Source organism: Echeneis naucrates, chromosome 12 (genome assembly GCF_900963305.1).
Source record: "Echeneis naucrates chromosome 12, fEcheNa1.1, whole genome shotgun sequence".
Classification (NCBI taxonomy): domain Eukaryota; kingdom Metazoa; phylum Chordata; class Actinopteri; order Carangiformes; family Echeneidae; genus Echeneis; species Echeneis naucrates.
In genome coordinates, this window is record NC_042522.1 from 4,097,981 (window position 1) to 4,122,703 (window position 24,723).

At 41.8% G+C, this 24,723-nt stretch overlaps 1 protein-coding gene across 2 annotated transcripts; it reads left to right on the forward strand.

The window, feature by feature from the left end:
* The first annotated feature begins 1,657 nt into the window (after positions 1-1,657).
* Positions 1,658-24,246, forward strand: pip5kl1 (phosphatidylinositol-4-phosphate 5-kinase-like 1). 2 transcript variants are annotated; one of them, XM_029515730.1, is made up of 10 exons: positions 1,658-1,917; positions 5,956-6,185; positions 18,773-18,823; positions 18,921-19,075; positions 19,651-19,775; positions 20,385-20,419; positions 20,521-20,576; positions 20,656-20,768; positions 20,841-21,003; positions 22,491-22,935. In XM_029515730.1, exons 2-10 carry the CDS (start codon positions 6,009-6,011, stop codon positions 22,933-22,935), a joined length of 1,320 nt encoding a protein of 439 aa, XP_029371590.1. In that variant the 5' UTR covers positions 1,658-1,917; positions 5,956-6,008. The 2 variants fall into 2 exon arrangements, with proteins under 2 accessions (XP_029371590.1, XP_029371591.1); XM_029515731.1 differs by lacking the exons at positions 1,658-1,917; positions 5,956-6,185; positions 18,773-18,823; positions 18,921-19,075; positions 19,651-19,775 and adding an exon at positions 20,015-20,143 and having other exon boundaries at positions 22,491-24,246.
* Positions 24,247-24,723: the final 477 nt, after the last annotated feature.

The window sequence follows — 24,723 nt, forward strand, 5'->3', positions numbered from 1 at the left end:
GTTAGTTGAATACAGATGTTTTGTTAATCCTTACAGTTATTAAGTTTTTTAACAGCTGTTATCATGTTAACAGAGGGCAGCTTTATAATTGAAAAAAGGGGTGGAGCAGTTTCCTACTCTCTTCTCTTCCTGCAGTCAACAGGAGAAAACCCACCAATCTCACAATAAAATAATTTGTTTCATTTCAAACATGCAAATTTATATACATTTTTACCATACGTGTAAATAATGATGATGACGATGCTGAATGATTCCCACTGTCTGATATGTGAGGAGCAGTGTAAGATCTGAGTGCAGCCCCTTCTCCTTCATCCTCTTATTTATTCTTATTTATTCCTACTTCCTGTTAGTAAAGGTCATCTCTGCATCATGTTGCTGTGTTTGCTCTCCAGTCCAATTAGAACCTGGGAGACTAAACCTTCACTGTGTCCTTGTTTGCACTCATCTCCAGACTAGGAGATTAATCTGTTATCTGTTTGTAACCTAAAAAAATGTTTTCTTCACCATACTTAAATCATCTAATTTAATTGAAGTGGCTGAACAAGCAACAGATTATTGGAACATACTGTTGTGGATGGAATGGAACATTATTGAATACTCTGTGGAGAACCCTGTGTTGAAGGCAGCATTGAGCTTTGATGGGAGCACACAGGGATACATGGGGTTGGGGGTTGGAGGGAGGGGTATTGTGTATGAGTGGGCCATTTGTTCTATTCTAATAAACAGGATTAGGAGGTTCCAGCTAAAGTTTTTGCATTTCTCTGTAATCAGAGACTATTTGAAGTAGTGCAACCAACCACTGATAGATTCAACTTTCATCTGCCTGCAAAATTACCCATACTACTTAAAGGTTACATGTAATGTTTTTTATTATATGAATTTCAAAAGAAGAATTCAGATGTTGCAACTGACCCATTCTAGCACATTAAAAACATATAATTTAAGTAATTTGCTGTTGTTTTGTTTAAGTAACCATCTTATTCTACAAATACTGTTTATCAAATTATGTTGTACCCCTTATTGATAAACAGTATAATGTTTAAATCCAATGTTCATTAAGGACAGATAAAGTTGTTTGTTTGTTTGTTTTTTGTGTTGCTTTTGTCAGAATAGGCACCCTTGTTTTATTTCGTATGATAAACTACAGTGCACAGTCCAGCAATATCAACAACAATATCAACTTATCTTGTGACGTCAAATAAAGCTGTTATTGTCCTATCAATTGTGCAACGGGCCATATCTAGCTGCACATTGTGCCTAGTTTCAGTTGAAAGTGTTTACAAATATTGTGTGGTTTTAATCGTATTTGTGTGTCAGTTAGATAAGTTGTAGCCTTCCTCTCCATATCGACCAAAGCATCGTGTCCTGATACGTTGAGAGAAGCGAACATGTTTTAAAAGGCAAAACAAAGAGTTAAACTTTAATCAATGCAAACTAAAGGTAAAACAGTACAACTACTAAAAACGGCCAAACAAACAAAAAGCACTTGTAACACGGTAAAAGCCTTACAAAGGAAGTACAGCTGGATGTGGTTCGGACTCTCTCATACTCTGGACTTGTCCAACTGAGTACGTGCAGAATGAGCGTCATCACTCTAACTTGTTTCTGATTGGAGGAGGAAAACTTGATCCAGCCGTCCCCGGTTCATCCACAGCCGGGACAGCTGGACCAGAGTCCCGGTCCTGAGACCCTGAGCCCGGACCTGATACTGCTCCAGCTCCTGTTCATCTCCATCAGTGCGTCAACGCTGACTGCTGTGTGTCCTCCGGGAGACATCACTGTCCCGGGACACTCCCTGACGCTGTAGGTGTGACCGCGGGGAAAGACGGTCTCCGCCCGACGTCCTCAGGCCGCAGGCTCAGTTGTCGAATCGACCACACGAAGACAGGGACAGACCGAGCTGCTCTGCGTCCACAGGCAAGTAACCCGCCGCGCGGCCGTACGGCAGGAGGCTGCATGATGCTCTGTGTGCTTTTCTGCTACATGTAGATATCAGCACCGATCTGCAGAGTATCATCCTCGAAGTCATGAGAATCTGATGGACTTCCCGATGATGTGGCAGAAAAACGGCTTGGCTGTGCAATAAAGAGAGGAAGAGGATGTCCTCTCTCTGTGAACAGTCACTATCATCATGTCTTCTGATTCATGCGTCTACTACTACTTCCAGTCGAATAGATCCTGCATCAGTCTGACATCGCGAAGCAGGAGACTCCCTCACCCACATGTAAAGTGGAATTTGTTTTGGTGGATATTTCAAAAACACACGACAGATAGCTGTGATCCAGGTATGAGAATCACCTGGAAAAAAAATGTGCTAAAGGCACACACAGCCATGATGCGTCTGTGGCATATTAATAAGGGGATAGGGACAGAAATGGATTCATGATAGTTCTTTAACTGCACATAGAAATACTCCACAAGACTTTATTCATAACACGAGGGGAAAGTCAAGGCAAGTGCACTTCTAGACAAATCTACAATGATTTCTAACAGCAGGCTCTTCATGTCCACACAGGAATTGCTTAATATCTCAAAATTAACATGTAATTGATAATCTAACATGACTTTTTGAAGTCTTCATTCACACCTGTAGTTTTAATGAATCTCAGTGTTTCATTCAACACAGTTTCCACTTCTGCCATGGTTATTGTTACTTTGGATTAGAATTTCTTTAGTTTTGGACTTAAGATAAAAAAAAAAAAAACAACCACATTTTCACATGATGGGACAAGTGGGGAAATTGTCCTATTTGATTAAGAGAAAAACAATAACAAAGTCATGAGAAAATTCTCCACATAATTTTTTCTTTTTGTGTCAAAATAAAAAATGAAGCCAGAGAAAGAAAAAAACTCAATCAAGTGTAAGTGTTCGTTTTCATCCATGCTCAACCTCTCGCAGGCTTCAGACATTCTGAGTTCACAGCTTCCTGTTGTGTTAGCGTCACTATTGTACTAAGTTGTTGAGGTCACCTTATCCGCTGTGGTGGTGTAAGGTGCAATGCGGACTAAGATCAATCTCAGGAGAGCTGGTGTGATTTTTGACATCCATCACTCACTTAATTTATATATCCAAACTCATAGCCAAATTTTGTTGCAAGGTAACATTTAGTGGTGGTAGTAAGGGTAACAGGAGCGAAAGGAAAAATGTGGTGACGTAGTTTATAGAGCAACATTTTAGGAGGAGATTTTGGTGGATTGATCAAACATCACACAGTAAGATGGTGTTTGATTCCCAATGTAAAAGTAGCATTTTATATTTCCACAGTGTCTGAGTGTTCAATGATATTCTAACCATGGCAACAAAGATCATCTAATCTTGAGGAGGTGCTTTTTTTTTTATTATTTAAACTCAAACCCATGTCTTTGAGTAAACCTAGAGAAAACATGATTGTTATAGTAACTATGGTGATGAAAGTGGGGGCACTGCTCTTGGTACATTCTGTACGGTCCTGGGGTTCGTATCAGAGGGCTAATTGTGTTAATGTTCAAGGACTGGAATCGTCAAACTGTGGGAAGAATGTCACATGGCGTGATAGATTCTGATCTCTAAGAGTTTCTATCTGGGTGTATTTAGGGCCCATGTCGGTCTTTGTTCCTGATGTAGCTCTGATTAATTTTGATGCACATGTCGCCAAAATTTTATATATCTACAATACTTTTCTTATTAAATGTTGTCTCTTTAGCAGTTCATTTTCACATCATCTTGTCATTCTAGATATTTTAACTCTATAAGCTGTATTTTCACACACAATATATGTTAAGGTACATAACTTCCCCTTGTGGATGCATTGTCCAGGAGTAAGTGGAGATAAGGACTGGAAACACAGGGATACTTCTCATGGCCCAGGTTGGTCAGGGTATACTTCATGAATACTTTGTAGCTCAGCTACCTATTCTCAGTTTGGTACAATGTTTACAGTCTGTCTCAGAGTCAATTTTACTATCACTTCCAAACAGGATATAAAAAATGCTTAAATCCTTCAATTTGGGAAGCAACTCACTCCCACCCAAAGGGAGCAATCCTCTGCAGAGTAAGAGCTTTATGTTGGGATGGGATGTATGGGATGTTTTTGCATAAGCTCACACAATAGTAAGAGCCATTCCCTCAGTGACTTGCAGTCTCATACAAGTGAGCTTCTTGTTCTCCTGGCAGAGCATAACAGCTACAGCCACATAGCACCCGTCACCCGGGGCAACTCTGCCAAAAGAGTCCAGACCCTGTCTAGGAGGTTGACTCCAGATCTTGCAATCTCAGTAAACCTCCAATAGTTGCCACGCTCCACTTCCTGCATTCGCTCAGGTTTCTTCCTGTGTCAGGGAAAATATTGTAGGTATTAGAAAGTGTTTGCAGACTTCTCCTGTCCCTAGTACCAGTCAGCAAGTCCCCACCTTGGCTGCTGTCCATGACGCTCAAGGACCCAAGGCCCTGTATGCCATTTGGGGGAAGCTGTCTATGGCTACCACAGAAAACAAAAGCAAATAATGTGTGTTTTTGTACTGCAATAATCTCTGAACAACCATCAACCACAAATGTTTCTGATAAATTACAGGGGGTGGCGCCACTAGTTGTAAAAAGAAATTAGATTGTATCAAAGTTTCTGGGAAAATGATCCTATACGTCACTTATTTGCTCACTAAACAATTTCCCTATGAGTTTATGGTCTCAGTCTTTAGTTTCAAGTTTCTTTCAACATAATGTTCATTTTTTAAATGATGCTCTAATTTAAAGGAAAATACACCTTAAAAGAGGAAATGTATTAAGGCGTGACTACTGTGTGATTGACAGTCTACCACACAATCAGCATAGAGGACAGAACAGGTCAGATCCAACCCTCACTGCAATGGGTGATGACATGAAGGGGCAACACTGCTGCTAGTGTTCATGTGCATGGTTCATTTTGTGTATGCGTTGTGGTCATTTCTGAGAAATACAATAATTGAAGTTATCAGTAAATCATACTGATACTCAAGAAAAAAACATTGATTCAGGTCAGAATTGTGTGTCTTAGGTCATCTCCTCACTTCATTATATCACCAGGATAGAGTATATACTATAAAAAGCATATAATCCAAAACATGTTAAAAAGTGGTAGAGACGAGGGAGTATCTTCAACATCATGGTTCTAATTTTCTACAACATGAGATGTCGTCTCTTTTAATCATGTGTTAAAAACCCAGTCACCAGAAAATGCAGCCATCATCAAACAGGAAGCTTTTTTTTCATGATCAAATGCAAAGTGAAGCTGTGAGTGTCTCTAAGAACGGAGAGAAGAGCTCCAAAGGCACAGGCAGCTTTGCATTATGCCAATTGCTATTGAACTTGCCAACGGAGCCGACAGCTAACTTACAAAAGGGGTTCACGTTGAGATGTAATTGGTAGGCAGCTGAACAAGTGGGGTCTGGACTACAGACCTGTACTTGCCTGGTTGCGATCGGAGGACTGGCTTGTAAAGCAGTTAATCAAATCTGACTTTAAATGTTCTCCAAATTTTCCTTTACTTTATAAAAGGACCAGATTAGATAGTCATGTTTCAAGTTAAGAAAAAAAAGGGGGGGGGGCACTAAGTAAAATGCAGTGTGCGTGTTTATGGTAACAACTGTGTGGCTCATTTTGTGCTCTCCCTCCTGTTTGCCCTTCATGGTCATTTCCAGCCTTATGCTCCTCATTTGCCTAATGGGACAATATATTGACATTATTACAATAATACATGGATACAGTTGACCATTTGAACTGCGTGAATGAGGAGAGTAGTGGTTGTTGGACCAGCATTATGCCATTAACCACAGCAGAGCCGATGAATCTATAATCCCTTTGTGTTGGTTTCCATAGTTACCCTGTCACAGACATAGCTGATTGTCAGTTGTCTTTGTGACTAGCCTCTGTGGCCATGGCTTCTCTTTGATTTGATTTCGCTGCAGCTTTAAAAAGCTCTTCTCTTGTATGTTGTATGTATAGCTCTGCGTTTCAATAGATACAGACATTGGCAGCTGCCAGGCGACCTGCAGAAGATGTCTGGCCACCAGCGGCGCTCAGAGAAAAGGAGGAGATGGGGAGGTCTGAGGCAGCAGTGGAAACTTCTAGGCTTGTTTGAGATTGACCAGCAACACGAGTTCTACAGTTTAACCTGCATGATGAAGGAAGGACTGGCAGCGGCCATCCAGACCACTATCGACAAGGCACCTACGGTGAGTACTGATCAGCAATGAGACAGGATTGTTTCATTCTTCGGCACATACACAACATTTAAAGTCCACCTACTTAGTATTCAAATCAAAGTATTGATGCTCCTGAAATCACAGGCAGGGCTTCAACTACATTACAATACAGTCAAATTTTTAACATGCCTCCAGTGAGAGAGAACAAAGGAAGAAATAAAATATTGAGGTTGACATCTTGATACTTGCTGATATACAGGACTCCGCAGGTTTCACACTTGGCACTGCAAAAAAGTCTTATTAAATCCACTATCATTTTCAATTTAATTCACATTTTCTGGACTTTATTTTCCTGCACTGTAAAAGAAAGAACTAACAAACCACAGAGTGTTGTTTCATTGGAATGTGAATGTGAACCTGCTGACATGATGGTATGTGCCAAGACGCCACTGATGTGTTGGCTTAAAACAATGGAGGCAGGTGTTTTGACCAGGGCCTCTGGGCTTCTGGGGCCCCAGCAGGACAGTGGTCAGGCTTCTAACACAGACAGGCTGTACCACAGTTCAAACTATGAGGCTAAAGACAGTGTTATGTTGAAAATACCCACGATGCCTGGTCCTGCCGCCACACACACATTTACCTTCATTATAACACGTCACATCGTCATCTTTATGAATATACAACACTAAACCTGCCTTTAGAGTAAACACAAGAAACTTGTGTGGCAAAAAAAAAAAAAAAAAAAAAAAAAAAAAAACCACACTCATTGACTAACTCCCTAACAACAAACTTTCACTCTGCCCCATGTGCCCTAAAGATAATATCTAACTAGGTTGGTGAGCAGTGATAGCTAACATGTCCTTAGGGTCATCAGGTGGGAACCTCCTTTCATTGGTGTTTCATCCAGTGATCAGTGGCGTCCCAGAGTCACCCCCCTAATGCCAGCCATCACCGTTTCTTACACAAAGAAAACTATCTCAAACAGCACTACTGTCAACTACTCTGATCTCTCTCCAACTGCACCAGTAAAAGCGGGTGGTGATACAGACCCTGGTTCGGGTAGGAGGCATGAAGGTATAGAGGGTGCAGGAGGTGGAGAACGAGCTACACTAGCAGATTCAGCAAACAAACTCACCTGACCAGTCCTATAATCAACCCAAATCAAACCATTACAGGCCAACTCACCTGAATTAACTGCATGGTCGCAAAGAGCCTCAAACAGGCCACACCCTCTACCCTCCCTCTGCTTATTGAGATACTTCTAGACTTACCAGGCTTGATTTTCATACTAGCCCACTTTAAGGTTTTATTAAGTCTCCCAAGTACTCTTTTCATACATGGCACCGTTGTAGTTATCAATGTCATATTATCCATGTATGCTCTAATTGGTGTAAGGCGCATCCCATCCTGCCGCCTCTCTCCACCTACAACCCACCTAGAAGCTCTAATAAATTACCTCTGCCATTGTGAATGCTAATGGAGAAATGGTACACCCTGCCATAATAGCCTCTGCCAACCTGTTGTAAAGCCTGCTGTACTTAAGCATACTCTGATATCCTGGAAATATGCCCTTACTAAATTACTACTCCAGGCCAAGCCTCCTCTTGCAACAAATTAATTCCCCCCTCTCTTCCTCTGTAGCTCTTTTCCACTTTCTTTAACTAATTCAATAAATAACTCAATTTCTCTTTGCCGTCTAGACTTAGCCACCCTTTACTCTTTCAACCCTCTTTCTATCTTGCACCCCTTTCTACACAATAGGAGTAAATTATGTGTCCCATCTTCTCTAACCTATCGCTTGCGTTTCCTCCTGGTCTGCTCAGAATTATTGACAAGTCCCCGTTGACTGTCTCCCATTCTTTGCTACTATTTGCCCTAGGCCATTTAATTCTAGCTTTCTGCTCCATATTTCTCTCTTTGACTGGCCTATTCACCTCAGTATCAGCTGCGACCATTCTTATAACCTCCTCCTCTACCTCTGTGGCTGTGTTGTTGATATCCTTTGAACTGTGGTGTCATCTGACTTATTCAACTGACTTCTTAAAAAGTCCTGATCGATGCGGCCACACTGCCCTTCCTTTCCCACACATCTCTTTTTTCCCTGATGCACTTTAAGGCCTCTGATGTTACTTTCTGCCAACCACAAGGACAAAACTGGGGCTTCTTTCCCTCTAATCTACCATTTTTATTTTCTGCAGCCATGCTCACTTTGCCCTTCAAACTATTCTGCCCACTTCCAATCCTAGAGAATAGGTCTGTACCCCTATCCTTCACTGAGTCACATCCAACTCGTAGTCTTATCCGTTCCAGTGTCTGTTACCATGTCTGCCTGTGAGTCATCATCTACCCCTGCTCTCCCTGACCCTTGGGGTATTTTCCTTATCTGACTTGTAGCTCATGCTGGTTGTGACAAGGCTGCTAAACCCTGCCACTGCTACCATGGATTGCTAGCCAGTGACAGCACCTTTGGGGTATTTGCCTCCTGACAGCTGTCTATCCAAGCTGTCACATGGTCTTTCCCTTGTTTTCAGCTGCCCTATTCACAGCAGTCACTAGCTATGCTAGTTATGAATTTAGAGTAAACACAAGAAACTTCTGCAACAAAAAAAAAAAAAAGGAAATGCTTAGAAACAGTCAAAATTAAGAGTTGCTCTTTCAACCTGCAGAACTCAATTCAAATCCTCCTGTTTTGAAGTTTCCTCCACAGAGATCCAGCAACAGTTGTCTAAACATGCAAGGGTAAAATTGCCTCCTTCAATATCATATCACACTTAGATTATACTATCTTACCATTGCTGATAAAGACTTAAAGATTAAAGTTCACTGTAATAGGGGATAGTAGCTCATAAAGCAAAAAAAAAAAAAAAAAAAAAAATCCCCTTCTTTTATAGGTACTAGCACCATAAAGCATTCTAACCAAAGAAAGCTTCAAAATAGAAAATTATAAAATACATTTGTATTGTTTTAGAGATTATTTGAATTTTCTATCTCTATTTGGTCATGAGTTCTTTTGAGAAGTAATCATGAACAATCAGTTCCAAAACCTCCAATTCTCCAAGACTCTGTCTTCAATCTGTCATCACAATAAAAATCTGAACAATTTCTCCTTACCATGAGATCACAAAAATACAGGATGGGCAGCACACCACAGCAACAATGTGCAAAAACTTTCCTCAATGTTCAAAGTTCAGTACTATACTTGCCTTGATGTGAACCCAGGTCTCTGGAGGGACATAGAGTGATAATACCGCTCAGCCACAGGCAGGCTGACTGAGGTGGCAGCAGGAACTGAGTCTCCTAAGGGGTAGCAGGCAATTCCTCCCAGGAGAGCTGGAGAACTTAGTGGCAGAAGGCAGGCTAGGCTTCCAGGAGATCAGCCTGAAAAGAGTGCTAGAGAATAATGTCTGTGAGCATCTGGGATGTTAAAGTACTGGCTGGCTGATGAGTAGAGAGAAGCTTCAGCTTGGGAGACCAGGTGAAGGAGATGGTGACTGATGAGGTGGTGAGGCAGGAGGTTAGTGAGTGTGACAAACTGATCCCAAAGACTTTGGCTATACAAGCAGCTGAAAGCTAGGCCTCAGAATGAGACACTGATTGACTGTCACATCAACGGAGGGCTTGTTCACCTGGATCATCATGGCACCCAGCATGAGTGTTGGGATAAAATTCGAAACTATGGATGTGTGTGAAGCTGCAGACAGGCCCATGGAGGCTATTGCACAATCAGCTGATTCGAAGATTAGCGCGAATGGCACTGATATGCAAAGGGACAAAGAAAAACGTGTTGTGAAATTAACTGCTAAAGCATATGCAGAAAGGCTGGAAAAGTGGTAGAATGACAGGAAAGCTAAGCTAAATATGGCTAGTAATGTGAGAAACAAGATACAAGAGCTTATGCAAAAAGGCGATTAAAAAAATCGGAGGTGCAAAATGCTGTTGATGAGCTTGTCAATTTGTGTTATGAAGCAAAAGGTGTTCATGGTTTATTACATCATGGTGAAAAAGAAGAGCATGAAATATGTTTCAAAGCAAAAATTGGCAATGATTAATTAATTTCTGACATGACAAGGTGGGTAAAATGTTCTGAATGTTAATGGTAATGATGATGATGATGATAATGGTGATGATGTAAATCCAGAGGACAGTGTTTCAAATGTTGCAAGCAAACACACAAGCAAAAAAAGTGCATGCTGTGGAAAATTAAGAACTATATCCTCTGAATGAAAGAAACAGACTGACTCTCAAATGCAGGGTAACCTTCACAACACAAGTGGATACACAATCTCAATATTGGCAACCCACTTTGCATCATGTTCAGCCCATCCAGGAAAGGCAATGTCCCCTGCTTCCTGCTCAGCCTGTGAATGAAATACACCCTCCTCTTTTCAGTTTTTAGCCAGTGGATGAAAGACAGGCTGGAGATATTTATACCATAATGCAAAGACAAAATGAAATTACAGCAGCTCTTGTCCAACAACAACGGTTAATGGTATTTCCAACATTTGATGGGGATCCTCTACTGTATATTTCTTTTAAAAGGGCATTTGAGCAAGGAGTAGAGGAAAAGGTAAGCAGGGGTGATTGTTTGTATTACTTGGAACATCCTATATCCTATTTGGGGACATTCGGGACCCACCATCTGGAACAGCTGGCTCAAAGGTTGTCAACAGTTTGAGGCCACAATCAGGAAATAGAATTAAAGGAAACAGTTTTGCCCCCACCATTGCTCCTGTCCAGTCAGTTGAGAACTGAAGAGACTCAAGAGTAGTCTCACATGCTCGTGGCTCTACAGTGTACTTGTGTGTGTTGTAATCAACGTCACTCATTAGAAGAATGTCAGCAGTTTAAAAGGAAGAAGCACAGAGACAAAATAGGCTTTCTAAAGGAGAAAGAGCTTTGTTTTGGTTGCTTACGTGCAGGTCACAGGAGTTGTGATTTCACTGAGTATTTGACCTGTAGGAGTTGTGGTCAAAGCTATCCAAGTGTGTTACATGTTGACAGGAGAGATGAGGCCAACACAAACGCTGAACGTGCTGAAGAGCCAGTATCATGCAACATCACAGCATCTCATACAACTTGTGGTCATACAGGTGCTGGAAAAGATCACTGTATTCTTTCCATCCTGCCAGTCCAGGTCAAGTCCATCAAAGGAGACCGGATATTACAAACATATGCCTTTTTGGATCCTGGAAGTACTGCCACCTTCTCTTCAGAGCATCTCATGCAACAGCTAAATCTGAGTGCATTCTTCTGCAAACCATGGGACAGGAAAGAGTCGTGCCAGCCTATGAATGCACAGGCTTGGAAGTATCCGGTTTGGAGACCAACCTCTTCTATAAGCTCCCAGAAGTCCTCTCGCAGAAGATGATGCCAGTAGGCACAGACAACATTGTGACTGAAAAAGATTTGGTGAAATGGTCATACCTGTCAAAGGTACAAATCCCCGGCATAAAGGTTAATTGATTGCAACTAATGTACCCAAGATGTTGGAGCCTTGGGAGGTCATTAACAGCCATGGGGATGGCCCATATGCTATAAGGACAGCTTTTGGATGGGTCATTAACAGACCTTTGAAGAGAAAGGGGAGCAACTGGGAATCAGAGTTCACCTTGTACCTCAATGAGATGTCAGGGGCTATGCAGAGCAAGTGCCCACGCAGCAGCTGGATTGTGGCAGTGACAGGATGTGGTACGTCCCCCATCATGGTGTATATCATCTGACGAAGAGGACGCTGAGGGTAGTGTTTGATTGTAGTGCAACATTCAAGGGAAAATCACTGAATAATCCGCTCTTGCAAGGTCCCAACCTCAGAAGTACATTGCTTGGAGTCCTCCTTAGATTCAGACAGGAACCTATGGGGGTTATGGGCGACATTCAGGCAATGTTCCATCAGGTCAAGGTGGCAGAGGACAGAGATTTCCCTCGTTTCTTGTGGTGGCCAGAGGGAGATCTGACTAAGGAAGTAACAGAGTTTCGCATGACAGTCCATCTGTTCAGTGCTGTGTCCTTGCCAAATTGTGCAAGCATCGCTCTTAGGAAGACAGCAGATGACAATCAGTCCAACTTTCCAGCTGAAGTGGTTCAAACTGTCAAAAAGAACTTTTATGTTGACGATTGTCTGAAGAGCATGGGCTCTGAGGAGGAAGCAGCCCTCATGATCAAATATCTCACTGCTCTCTGTCAGAAGGGAGGATTCATGCTGATCAAATGGATTAGTAACAGTCACACCATGCTGCACACTCTCCCTGAAGAACATAGCCAAGGAGCTGAAAGAACTGAATCTTGACAGAGATAGCCTTCCTGTTGAGTGAGCTCTTGGTTTGCAGTAGTGTGTTGAGACTGATTCCTTCAAGTTCAAGATGGAGGTCCCTCAGAAGTCTTGCACCAGACGCAGAATGTTGTCAGTAACAAGTTCTGTGTATGATCCTCTTGGTTTTCTAGCACCAGTTGTTTTGCCTGCCAAAGTCATGCTTCAGGAACTTTGCAGAAGAAACTTTGGAGGGGATGAGACCTCAGGATAGGACCTGGATGTGCTGTCCCAGTTCAGGGTTGAAAGGTACATTAAACCCAAGGGCTTTGGACGGCCCGTACATGCTCAACTTTTCAGATGCTAGTGAAGCAGGATACAGAGCAGTCACTTACCTCAGGTTGCAGAATGACAGAGGCAGCGTTCATGTTGTATTCCTGATGGGGAAAGGCTGGGGTTACACCTTTAAGGATTATTACCATTCCTCGTTTGGAGCTGACGGTTGCTGTCTTGGCTGTTCATGTCAACCTGATGTTGAAAATAGAGATGAGGTTTCCGCTGCAAAATTTCAGTCTTTTGGACCAATAGCACTTCAGTGCTGAAGTACATAAAGAATAAGGACAAGCGTTTACATACTTTTGTGGTGAACCATCAGAGAAGCCACCAAAACATCCTAATGGCGGTATGTCAGCTCCAAGGAAAACTCAGCAGATGATGCATCCAGAGGAGTGAGGGTTGGAGATTTTGTTAAGGGCAGCAGGTGGATTCAAGGTCCAATGTTTTTATATAGATCTGAACAGGAATGGCCAGCAAGTGACCTGAAGGCTAAGAAGGAAGCCATGGTGAATGCTATTGATGTGGATATCTCACCTGATGCCACTAGTTGGCTATTGGCCTATTTTTCAGATTGGAGAAAGCTGAAGGTAGCACATTCAATTCGACAATGCAACAAACTTCATTGGAGAAGAGAGGAGGCTCAGGGAGGCTCTGGTAGCTCTGAATCATACACAGATTCAAGGAGTGTTGCAGAAAAGGGGAGTTAAGTGGTGTTTTAATCCTCCAGCTAGCTCACATCATGGTGGGGTTTGGGAACGTGTAATTCGCATGGTGAGAGGGACTCTCAGCTCGGTTCTTCGTCAGCAGATTTTGGATGACGATGGGCTTCATACTGTCATGTGTGAAGCTGAGGCCATTTTAAATGATCGTCCTATCACTAAGCTGTCTGATGATCCCAACGATCATGAGCCACTCACTCCTATATAATCCACATGAAAGGACAAGCATCATTTCCACCAGGATTGTTTTAACCACATGACCTGTATGCAAAGCACAGATGAAAGCAAGCTCAGGACATCTCTGATCTCTTCTGGAAACACTGGATGCGAAAATATCTACCCTTGCTGCAGGAAAGGCAAAAATGGAACCAAAACCGGAGAAATCTCTGAGTCTTGAAGGCTTTCCAGGATAAAAAAGGATTTGTACGCTCTGTACTTCTGCAGACAAAGTCGAGTGCCATTGAAAGGTCTGTGACTAAGCTTAGCCTGTTACATGAAAATGTAATTGAAAGCATTCTGTATATTTGGAATATGTGACTAAAAATGTGGTAAATCATGTTCATCATTGTGTCATTTTGGTTATGGCTTCTTACTTTGTAAATATTGTAAATGTTATGCCTGTAAGTCATTACAGTTAGGGGCCAGTGTATAAGGGCCATTTCAACGGGGTAATGTGTGTGTGTGTGTGTGTGTGTGTGTGTCTGTGTGTCTGTGTGTGTGTGTGTGTGTGTGTGTAGGACAATATGTTGTCCGCTAGGTGTCACCTTTGTGTACCGGGTCACATGCTTACTTAGGTAAGAACCTTTCTTCACGTAACAGGTGTTGCTAGACGGCGGAGCAGAAATAGTTTTTTGACCTCAACACCAGGCCGAGTAAAGCCTTCTTGATGTATTTGTGGTTACTGAATTAATGGATTTTGATGGACACTAGTGGTTGGATTCTTGCATGTAGCACATTGAAGATCAAAACGATGAGAAATAAATAATCCATTAAAATTCAAGCAGAAGACGTGGGAGTTTTTATTTCACAAGACCCAAGGAAGCAGTGCACGGCAATTATGTTCAGCCCGTCTATACAGCCCTCAGTGGCTTTAAATTTTAGGCTTAGCCGTCACAATATGATTCAAAACAGTGTTATATGGCAGATCCCATGTTCCACCACCACTGATTTGGCTGGTGTGCCCTTCTTTTTGACTTCTTAAGATGCTTTTCTTTACTTTCCACTGTTCAGGCATGCTGTAGTTTTATGAAAGGGGATGGTTTTATCACTTTTAAAATATATGTTACAGCCCGCCGCAACCCGGTCAGCCATTGTTTGGCTAATTGTACTGGCATATGGTTGGGTAAGTAGCAGGGGGAAATACATCACATTTTTTCTGAGAAGCTTTGATGTAATAAGTCACACATTTCAAATATTAACCCAAATTTTGTTTGAGCCAAAAAACCTCACCTCACCTCAATTTTTTTTTCTCAATAAAATCTGCATGGACCTGTTTCCAGCCTTGACGGCCACCGTGCAAGATTGGGGATAAAGTGGGTAAATGCTGAAATTATCATATGACTCCTATCTCTTCCCTGATTTGTGGAATTGGTGAGATTACAACTCCCCACATGTTGTAATCATACCCAGTTTCCCCCATACATACATACATACAGTTAGGTCTATAAATATTTGGACATTAACACAGTTTTTCAGCATTTCAGCTCCGTATACCACCACAATGGATTTGAAATTAAGCAATGAAGATGCGACTTAAGTGCAGACTTTTAGCTTGAAGGGTTGTGAAGTTCCCAAAGTGAACTTGTGCATTCGTTTCATGAAGGATGCAGGACACGTCCAAATCAATTTCATAAATTTAATTTGAATACTAACAGTAAAATATACAGTAAAAAGAGATCATTTACAGAGCTCTGGACCAGACTATGTTTCCCTGACCAGCAGACAACTCCAGCATCAGTTCACAAAGTCTGATGCTCTAGCTTTCCCTGGTCCAGCTTATATTATGGTTATACAAAGGAAATGAGGTATGTGGTTGTGACTTCTTCGGGTTGCACACTTCCTCTTCATATTATCTGGCTCCATTCCCACCAATAGCCCCTAATGGCTGTTGTAGGTCCCTGTTTTCTATACAAGAGAAAAGAGAACAGACAAACCACAAAGTCCACAACCCAGTGTACCTCCTTCATTCAGTAATAAAGAGGCCATAATTATAATATACTGTATATAGATATTTGATAAGTGTTTTTCAATCATGTCTATATGCTATCCTTATTATATTGTGCAGTAGCTACTTCATTCGTGTGGGTGTCACTCTTTACTCCATCATTGTCAGGCCGGGACTCAAACAGTTACATGGCTATGTTGAAAAAGAGCTAACTCTGATATAGAAATTACAAACTAAAATTCACTCAGTAGAGGATCAAAAAGGCTTACACAAAGAGACGAGGGCTGTGGCATGGATGTAACGCTGGTGTGGGACATGAAACGACGACACACTGGCACAAGACAAGGGGAAGACAGACTATTTGAACTGTGGGGAAAATGGGGAACAGGTGGAGACAATTGGTAACCAGGAGGGCACACAGGAGACATGAGGAAGGGCAAGTGTTCTGAAACGAGAGGAGAGTTAGGCATTTCAAAATAAAACAGGAAATGATAAGATACAGTAAGCCCAGACAAGACAACCTCACCACGGTGTGACAATCATAAGTAGTTAGTTAAATCAAAACAGCATAATAAAAGTGTAAAAACATGTAAAAACTCAGATATTAAAACAATATGTGATTCATTAGGTTAAAACAGCCTGATTATCAATCGTACAGAAGTGTGTAAGCAGCATAAGGTCAGACATCCCAACAGGGTGTAGGAATTAGAACACATTTTATATGTGACCTCCACGTCTAAATAGTAATTGGACATATTAATATAATCACAAATCAAACTGTCTTTTTTAATACACGAGTCTATGAGCCTATAGACATCACTAGAAGCTGGGTTTCATCCCAGGTGATGCTCTGCCAGGCCTCGACACTGCAGCTGTCTGCAGTTCCTGCTTGTTCTTTTGGCAACTTCCCTTCAGTTTTTTCTTCAGCGAGTAAAGTGCATGCTCAGTTGTATTCAGGTCAGGTGATTGACTTGGCCGTTGTTGAACATTCCACTTCTTTGCAATAATATTCAGGTCATTGTCTATCTGCACCACAAAGCGCTACTGCTTCACATCATCATAATTATAAGACAACCAGTTCCGTTGCAAGCCATACATGCCCACGCCATTATATTACAACCACCATGCTTCACTCATGAGGTGGTATGCTTTGGATCTTGAGTAGTTCCTTCCTTCTCGATACTCTTCTCTTCCTGTCATTCTAGTATAAGTAGATTTTTGTCTCATCTGCCAATAGGATGATGTTCCAGAACTGCATGAGCTCTTTCAGATGTTTCTTAGCAAACTTTAATCTGGCCTGGGCTACACCTTGTGGTGAACACTCTGTATTCAGTCTGGAGAAGTCTTCTCTTAATTGTTGAGCTTAACACATGTATGTCTACCTCTGGCCAACTGTCATCAAGGGGTTTTTCTTGACCAGGAAAAGGATTCTTCTGTCATCCACCACAGTTGTTTTACACAGTCTTCTGGGTCTTTTGGTGTTGTTGAGCTCAATGGTATTTTCGTTCTTTTTAAAATTGTACCAATTACTGGATTTGCCCACATGTGATGTTTTTGCTATCTCTGTAGTGGATTGGTTTGATTTTTCAACATTGTACATTTTGTACAGAGCTGAAGTTGAAAAATGTGTCATTGCCCAAATAATTATGGCCCTATATATATATATATATATATATATGTGTGTGTGTGTGTGTTTGTGTTTTTATGTGATGGATAACCGGTAGATGGAATATAAAAGGGTGTCCTGGATATAAAAATTTGCATCAGTTTCAGATGATCACATAACCCACATGGGCCCAAAACCAATGGCATGTTGAGAGTCAAAAGCAGCAGCAAAGCTCAGATTAAGTCCTGGAACATAGACATAGCCAATTATTAGCAGTTTCGTTCTGGTTGAGCTTGAAAAGATTTTGTCTAAAAACAGCATCGACTGATAACTGCAGCAGCTGTTGTGAGTCTGTACAAACACCGGCTTGTGTGCATGTGCGTGTGCTTGCATGTGTATGTGCCTGTGCCGGTGCTTCACACTAATCCCAGCCAAGCACTCTCTGCTGATTTAGCAGGCTGAGACCTGTCTGTTGTGTTATCCTGAACACACAACACACTCAGCTTTCCAATAAAAACCCATCAGACATGTCCCTCAGCCATATGCATTGCATCATTGTGTTATAATATGTATAACATGAATTAAATGATTTTTTTCACACTGCATCACACACTAACAGTAATAATGACAAGGGAAGATTTCAGGACCTTCGTTCTCAATGATAGCAACTTTTTCATTTGTACAGATGTTGCTAATTAAGTATTTATCTCGAAAGGCCAAGTCCTTTTCATTCATTCATTCATTCATCTTCTACTACTTATCCATTTCGGGGTGGGGGTGGGGGTGCTGGAGCCAATCCCAGCTCACACTGGCTGAGGGTTGGGTCACCCTGGACAGGTTGTCAGTCCATCACAGGGCCAGCACACAGAGATAGAGACAAACAACCACTCACACTCAGGCCTAAGGATGCTTTAGAGTCACCAGTTAACCCAAACATGATGTCTTGGGACGGTGGGAGGAAACCGGAGTACCCAGAGGAAACCCACGCAGGCACGGGGAGTACATGCAAACTCCACACAGAAAGGCCCCAGGCCGGGAACCGAACATGCAACTTACTAACTGTGATGCAACAGCGCAAATCACTATGCCACTGTGCTGCCTCAGGCCAAGTCCAGATACCAAGTATATGATGCTGCACTAATGGTTGAAAGTCATCCCTAGCACATTAAGCCACCAAACCCAACATTGATTTCTCCAGATGGTGAGGCAAGCGCGAGCATGTTGCCGCTGCTGCAGCGGTCACTGGTGGTGTGGTGTGGTTTACAGTGTTGTCCTGATAATGTCAAGTCTGTGTGTTTGACAATGGAAACCCACCTCATGAAACTCCTGATAAATTTTAATGAACTAACTCTGGAAGCAGTGCAGTGATGAAGCTGCATTTCAGCAGGCAGTGTTTCTGCTTCTGTGCTTGTGTTTTTGCTGCATATATATATATATAAGTATTTCTGTAACGTGTCATCATATGAAAATAATATAATGAATGCATGAATGTGGAATAGATAACCTCTCTCACTCTCAGTGATGCTGCCTATATTTTTGCTCTAGGATGAAGTGTCAGACGATGATTTCAGATTAGAGATCACTCAGATTCACAAGGTGGGTGTGCATCCCCCCCTCTATAACATACATAGCATCTTGATGTTGAATATTTCCACTGCCAAATTTAGCTGGCTGTGTGTTTGTATGTTTGCAGGACTTTACAATGGAGACCTTTGCAGGCCCTGTGTTTGCCAGCCTGCGTGGCTCTTTGGGAATGACAGAGCAGGAGTATCAGCAGTCACTCTGCTCTGAAAACTGCTACCTCCAGTTCATCAGCAACTCCAAGAGCAAGGCTGACTTCTTCCTGACGTCAGTCTTACACACACACACACACACGCACTGTTCTGCTGTTTATAAGAAATTCAAACTGATCTTAGACTTTAATCATTTGTCAAACCTCCACTCTAAATTAACACTATTTATTTCTCTAAAATTATTCTCAACTGTGACACAATGATATTTAAACCTCATAAAAGGTGCTCTTGCATCTCTCAGTTTTGGTAACATTGCACTCTCTATACCTAATGTAGAGATTTAGAGTAGTGAGCTCTCTGAAGAAATAAGGATTTACATGCATCATTCAATCCATGTCTCTGACTGGTCATGATGTCTAACTGTGTAGAGATCTGTCTGCGACCTAAATAGGAAAGTGCTCTCAGACTTTCCTGAAACCTCTTAAGTACTTTAAGCGTGCAACAGCTGCTAAGAGCTTAAAAAAGGCCAAAGCTGACTGCAAGTATATTGAGCATGTTGGCAAACTTTACACAATATCTAGAATTACATGTTTCATTCATGAATGGCCAGAATTGGAAATATTGTATTACTGACAGATTGATTAATGAATTTTGATTATATCTACTCATTTAGAGCTTTTGATTTTCCAGAAATGACAAACGCTTCTTTTTGAAGACCCAAAACAAAAGAGAGATCAAATTCCTTCTATCCAACCTGAAGATCTACATGGAACATCTGAGGAAATACCCCCATTCTTTGCTGGTCAAGTTCCTAGGTATACACACACACACACACACACACACACACACACACACACACACACAGAGTTTTCAAGTTAGTCCAAATTTTTCTTTTTTTTTTCTCCTCCCTCAAACTCAATGCGAACCGCTGCGCGGTCAGCTGATCCAAGTGTGAATCACGTGTGATCCACGTGAAAGTCTGCACTGAAATCACATCTTTCACATCCTCAACACACAACACACTCAGCTTTCCAGTACCGTTGTCTGAGGAGAGCACGGGAGAACATGGACTGCTTGACTGAGCTGAGGAACACGCTGCAGACACTTGGAGCGGATCTCTCTCTCTCTTTAACTCCCTCGCTCAGGAGGAGCGGAGCAACCAAAGAAAGAGGCTCATGTCTGGGTAGAGACAATAAGAATAGTATGCATTGCATTTTGTTTTATCCTTCCATTTTTTTACCCCTCACACACATTCACACGCGGCGACCAGTCACCATCTTGGCTCCGACGGGTGCACAGTCAAGGCCAAATCTGAATTAGAAGCGTAGTGAAAGATGGACCTTGATTGGACAGTAACTGTAATTATGTATTTGCAGTCATCAACATCCTTAGCATGTGACTGAGTAGTTCTCATGTTTTTTCAGGTGTCCACAGGATCAAAACTCCACAAAGACGAAAGGTACACATACCATTTTATCACTGTCATACCTTCTTCTGGAATATGTTATCATGTTACCTAGGATCATAAAGGCTGTTTTCTGTTCCTCTTGTCCTTTTCAGAAATACTTCATTGTAATGCAAAGTGTGTTTTATCCAGATGATCGAATCAATGCCAGGTAGCTTGCTCCTCGAAGCAGAGTAATACCAGGAACAGTGTGGACTATTCATGATCTAATGTGTATTTTGTGACATCAGGTATGACATTAAAGGCTGTGAGGTGAGTCGATGGACGGACCCTGCACCAGAGGGAAGCCAGATCATTGTGGTTCTCAAAGATCTGAATTTTGAAGGCCAGTACATCACTCTGGGTAAGGAAACAAGCTGCGGTGTTTCTGTGCAGTATCTTACATCAACCACCAACAGTGTGTGTCTGTGTGCAGACCAGCAGCGTCCCTGGCTCTTGCAACAGGTGGAGATCGACACACACTTCCTGCGAAGGCTCAGTGTGCTGGACTACAGTCTCCTCCTGGCACATCAACCTTTGCACCATGATGAGCGACACCAGACTCTTTCCTTTGCAACTTTCATCATAAGAACCAAAAAGTCTGTAAAGTTCTTTTTTTTTCTGTTAAAGTAGACAGATATATTAGATATTGATATTCATGTTGGCCAGAGGATGTATCTGTCTGACAACTCTGTTAAAACTGGAGTTGGGTGGTGTTAACCCTCCATGATGTAACCCACTGGTTATGTGAGCTGCTGCTTTGATGCCTCTGTAGTGTAATTCATCCATGTTGGAAGTGTTCAATAGTGTAGAACCAGCAGAGATTATGTGGCCTGTCTGCAGACACCAGCCATTCCTGCTAGAGGAGCTGCAGTTTTTGTGAAATGTTATTTTCTAAGTGTTGAGGAGAGCCTGAGGGCTGGACCATAATAGTTAAGGAGTGCTCAACCTGACAGGTGGCAGGAGGACTTCTGGATTCGGACTGTTGGTTTGACTGATACATTTTGAATTTCACCTGAAGAGGGTGACAGTGCGTTGTCTAAGAGTAGTTCCACAGGTTAGCTGGAGCTTTAAGCCCTCCTAGTTGGGTGAGAGCGTTATCTCTTGTAGTCACTCTCCTCTTTTTATGAAGGGTAATAATAAACATTATAACAATAATTATAACAACTGAATTTTCTGTATAAACAGTCTACAAAGGCCACATGTATTACTGTGCAGCTATAGGAAAAGCCTTTGCTCTCTGTTTGTGCTGGCTGTAACAGCGCTTATTTGGCAGAAGCTCTTGACCAATCACAACCTCCTAACACCCTCAGTTGCTCTCATAGTGTCCCGTATGTCACTCCCCAGCCTCTTTCGGGGCTGCACTGTCACTTTGTATGGAAGCAAATCTGTCTCACCAGGTTTTTAATGCTAAAGGTCTTTGAATTTTGGAAAGGCTAAATTCAGAATACAAAATTTGATTACAAATTTCAGATTCAACAGATGGAATACCAACAGGAAGCTAACAATTCGGCCTCAAATCAAACTAATGTCTAATTGATCAAGCTCACTTTGTAGGTCATGTGACTCTCGTGCTGTGAAGGAAATTGTCTATGGTAACAGCCACCTAGTTCGAGCTGTCATATGTAACTTCATAGTTTTAAGTTGGTTTTTACATATTGGCATATTGTGAGAAATATGTGAATGGTGTGTGAAATGGTAAATTTGTGGTTGATAAGACAATATATAATAAGTGCCATCCATCTACATAACAGCTGCTAGCATGATAGCATTCTTAGCCTTAAACAGTAAAGCAAATGCTAGAAATATATGTTGACAATAAGACTGCTAGGCATGAAAGTGCAACTAGTGGTGCTGCCACTTAGTTGATTTGGAAACATGTATCCAAGTTGCTTTATTCAGATGAGAGGAGTACTTGGTGTTTTTCTTGTTCACTAAATGTTACAATAGAAACGTTTATGAGTTGCTGCCATGTTGGTGTACCATCTTTTAGGCAAATCAGAGATTTGCACAATTGTAATGTGAGTAAGGCCACATAATTGTGACTCATAACTAACTTCTTTTCTCTCACTGCTTGTAATTTCAGATCTGTCAATCAAAGTCCCAGTCCTGTCCACACAGGTGCGGCTGCTGTCCCTGGGGAAGTCCCAGAAGATGATGCCATCTTACTTCTTACCGAAACAGACAGCAGGTATTTGAAGCAACCACAAGCAGGAGATGCATCAATCGGTAGCACCCTTCAGAGCTGCACAAAGCATTCTGGGCCAAGTGGTGATGCAACTGAGCTGCCTGATTTCAGGGCCCAAAATCGACGTTTACTGCCCAACCTAAAAAATCCTCTGCACATCATCGATGGGCCTGAACAACGTTACTTCATCGGCATCATTGACATTTTCACGGTTTATGGTTTTAAGAAGAGGCTGGAGCATTTATGGAAGAGGCTGAGACATCCTGGCCGGTCCTTCTCCACTGTCAGTCCACAGACTTACTGCATCAGGCTCTGTCAGTGGGTCCAGGACCACACCAAGTAGACGCAACAACGCTCTGAGCCTGTGCAAACAAGTCCATAGAAATTAAGTAGGCTTACCTGTTCCATATGGGTCAGATCGGCATGTTCTGAATAAAGCTTGAGCTCTGTGGCACTATTTCTGTCTCATGTCTGAGTGCCCCATGAACTGCTTAAGAAGTCTGAATCTAATACAATTCCATTAATATTATAATTTTCCGTTGGAGTACTGTAGTTTTACTAAACAGCTTCCGTGCATCATTGTCATTTTCTTGACAGAATGCAGGCTCATTAGAGGATTTTATATAAATACCCTACTTAATTTTTTTCTTTTGCTTTTTAGAGAAAACCCTAGTGACCATAGCAGTGCCTGAGGGTTGTAAGACCACCCTCATTGACCTAATCCCAAAGTCTGTGTGATTTAGGATGGATTTATGATGAAAACATCAGGTGTATGAAGCCTCTCTAGCAGCATGTTGAGCCCTTGATGCCCTCCTCTGCATTTCTCTAGACTGTTTCCTGCAAGATTTACCCACACACGTATACCATGGCTACCAGAGTAAGCCTGCAAATGTAAAAAGAAAAAAGTTATTAAAAACTGCAGTTTTTTTTCTCCTTCATTTGATGACATTATCAGGTCTGTCTTGGTTTAGGACCTCAGAGGGGGTGGCAGGTTTGAGTTACGATAAAGATGGTGATTGTTCCCATCGTGGAGTGAAACTGACTTCCAGCCTCTTTATTTTTATTTTCCAGTACCTGTGGAGGACGTCCAAAGTCAATTTAACCACAAAAGGTGCATAACTTTGCTGGTTCCCTTCTACATACGGGGCATAGTGCTCCTCAAAGTCTGAGCCTTAGTTTAGTCTGCCATCATTAATGTTGTTAAAAAATATTGCCAGGACTCTGAAAAGTGTTATTTTACTCTCCTTATATGTTCTCTGGCTCTTTCTTTTAACCCTTTGTGTGTTCACATTGCGGAATACTACACCATCGTAATGATGGTGAATGCCTTTATTGTTTGCCATTTCATATGGTCTTGGACAAGCGTTCACTGACACTCGTAAATGACTAAAATTCACCATTGGCCTTTAAATATCGTGAAATTCACTGTATTCTCCTGAAGAGATGTCTGAATGCAGAGAATGAAGCTGGGATTTTATTCTGGGACTGTGTTTTGTCTTTTTGTGACTGTTGCCAGCTCAGCTCAGCTCACCTTCGGTCGGCAACTTTCTTGCTATTCCGCTTTTTCAAACTATGTGCTCAGCTGTATGTTTGCAAATGCTGAGCAAGACCTGTGCCGAAAGTTTAGTCCAATGGATAAAAGACATGTAAGAGCTCTGCTGTCTGTCTGCTGCCTGTTTCACTTCTTCATTGGCATGCATGCACTCATAAGAAGGTAAAGCAAGGCCCATCTTACTCTATAACAAGTGGCAGACCACCATGATGTCATCCACTGGTTTGTGATCTGGGGTTGTCTTTTTTTTGTTGCCATCTTGATTTTTTGAAACCAGAAGAAACCTTTGCAGAAGGTGGAGCAGATTAGCAGATCTGCTCTTTTCTCTACCCTGACAGTCTGTCAAACACTCAGAGCCCCTGTAACCTCAACCCCTAATTTATGTTGCTTAATAGTCTATTTTCCTCTAAACGGGGGGGGTTTATACATTTTCAGATACCTCTACACATGTTTTCATCCTGTCATTATGAGATAGGTTAGGAATTAACTGCAAGTCCATCATCACTATCTGCTCATGTTAATGGAGATGTCCATCATGCTGAAAGAGAAGTTATGTGAACCAACTATTTTCAGTTTTGA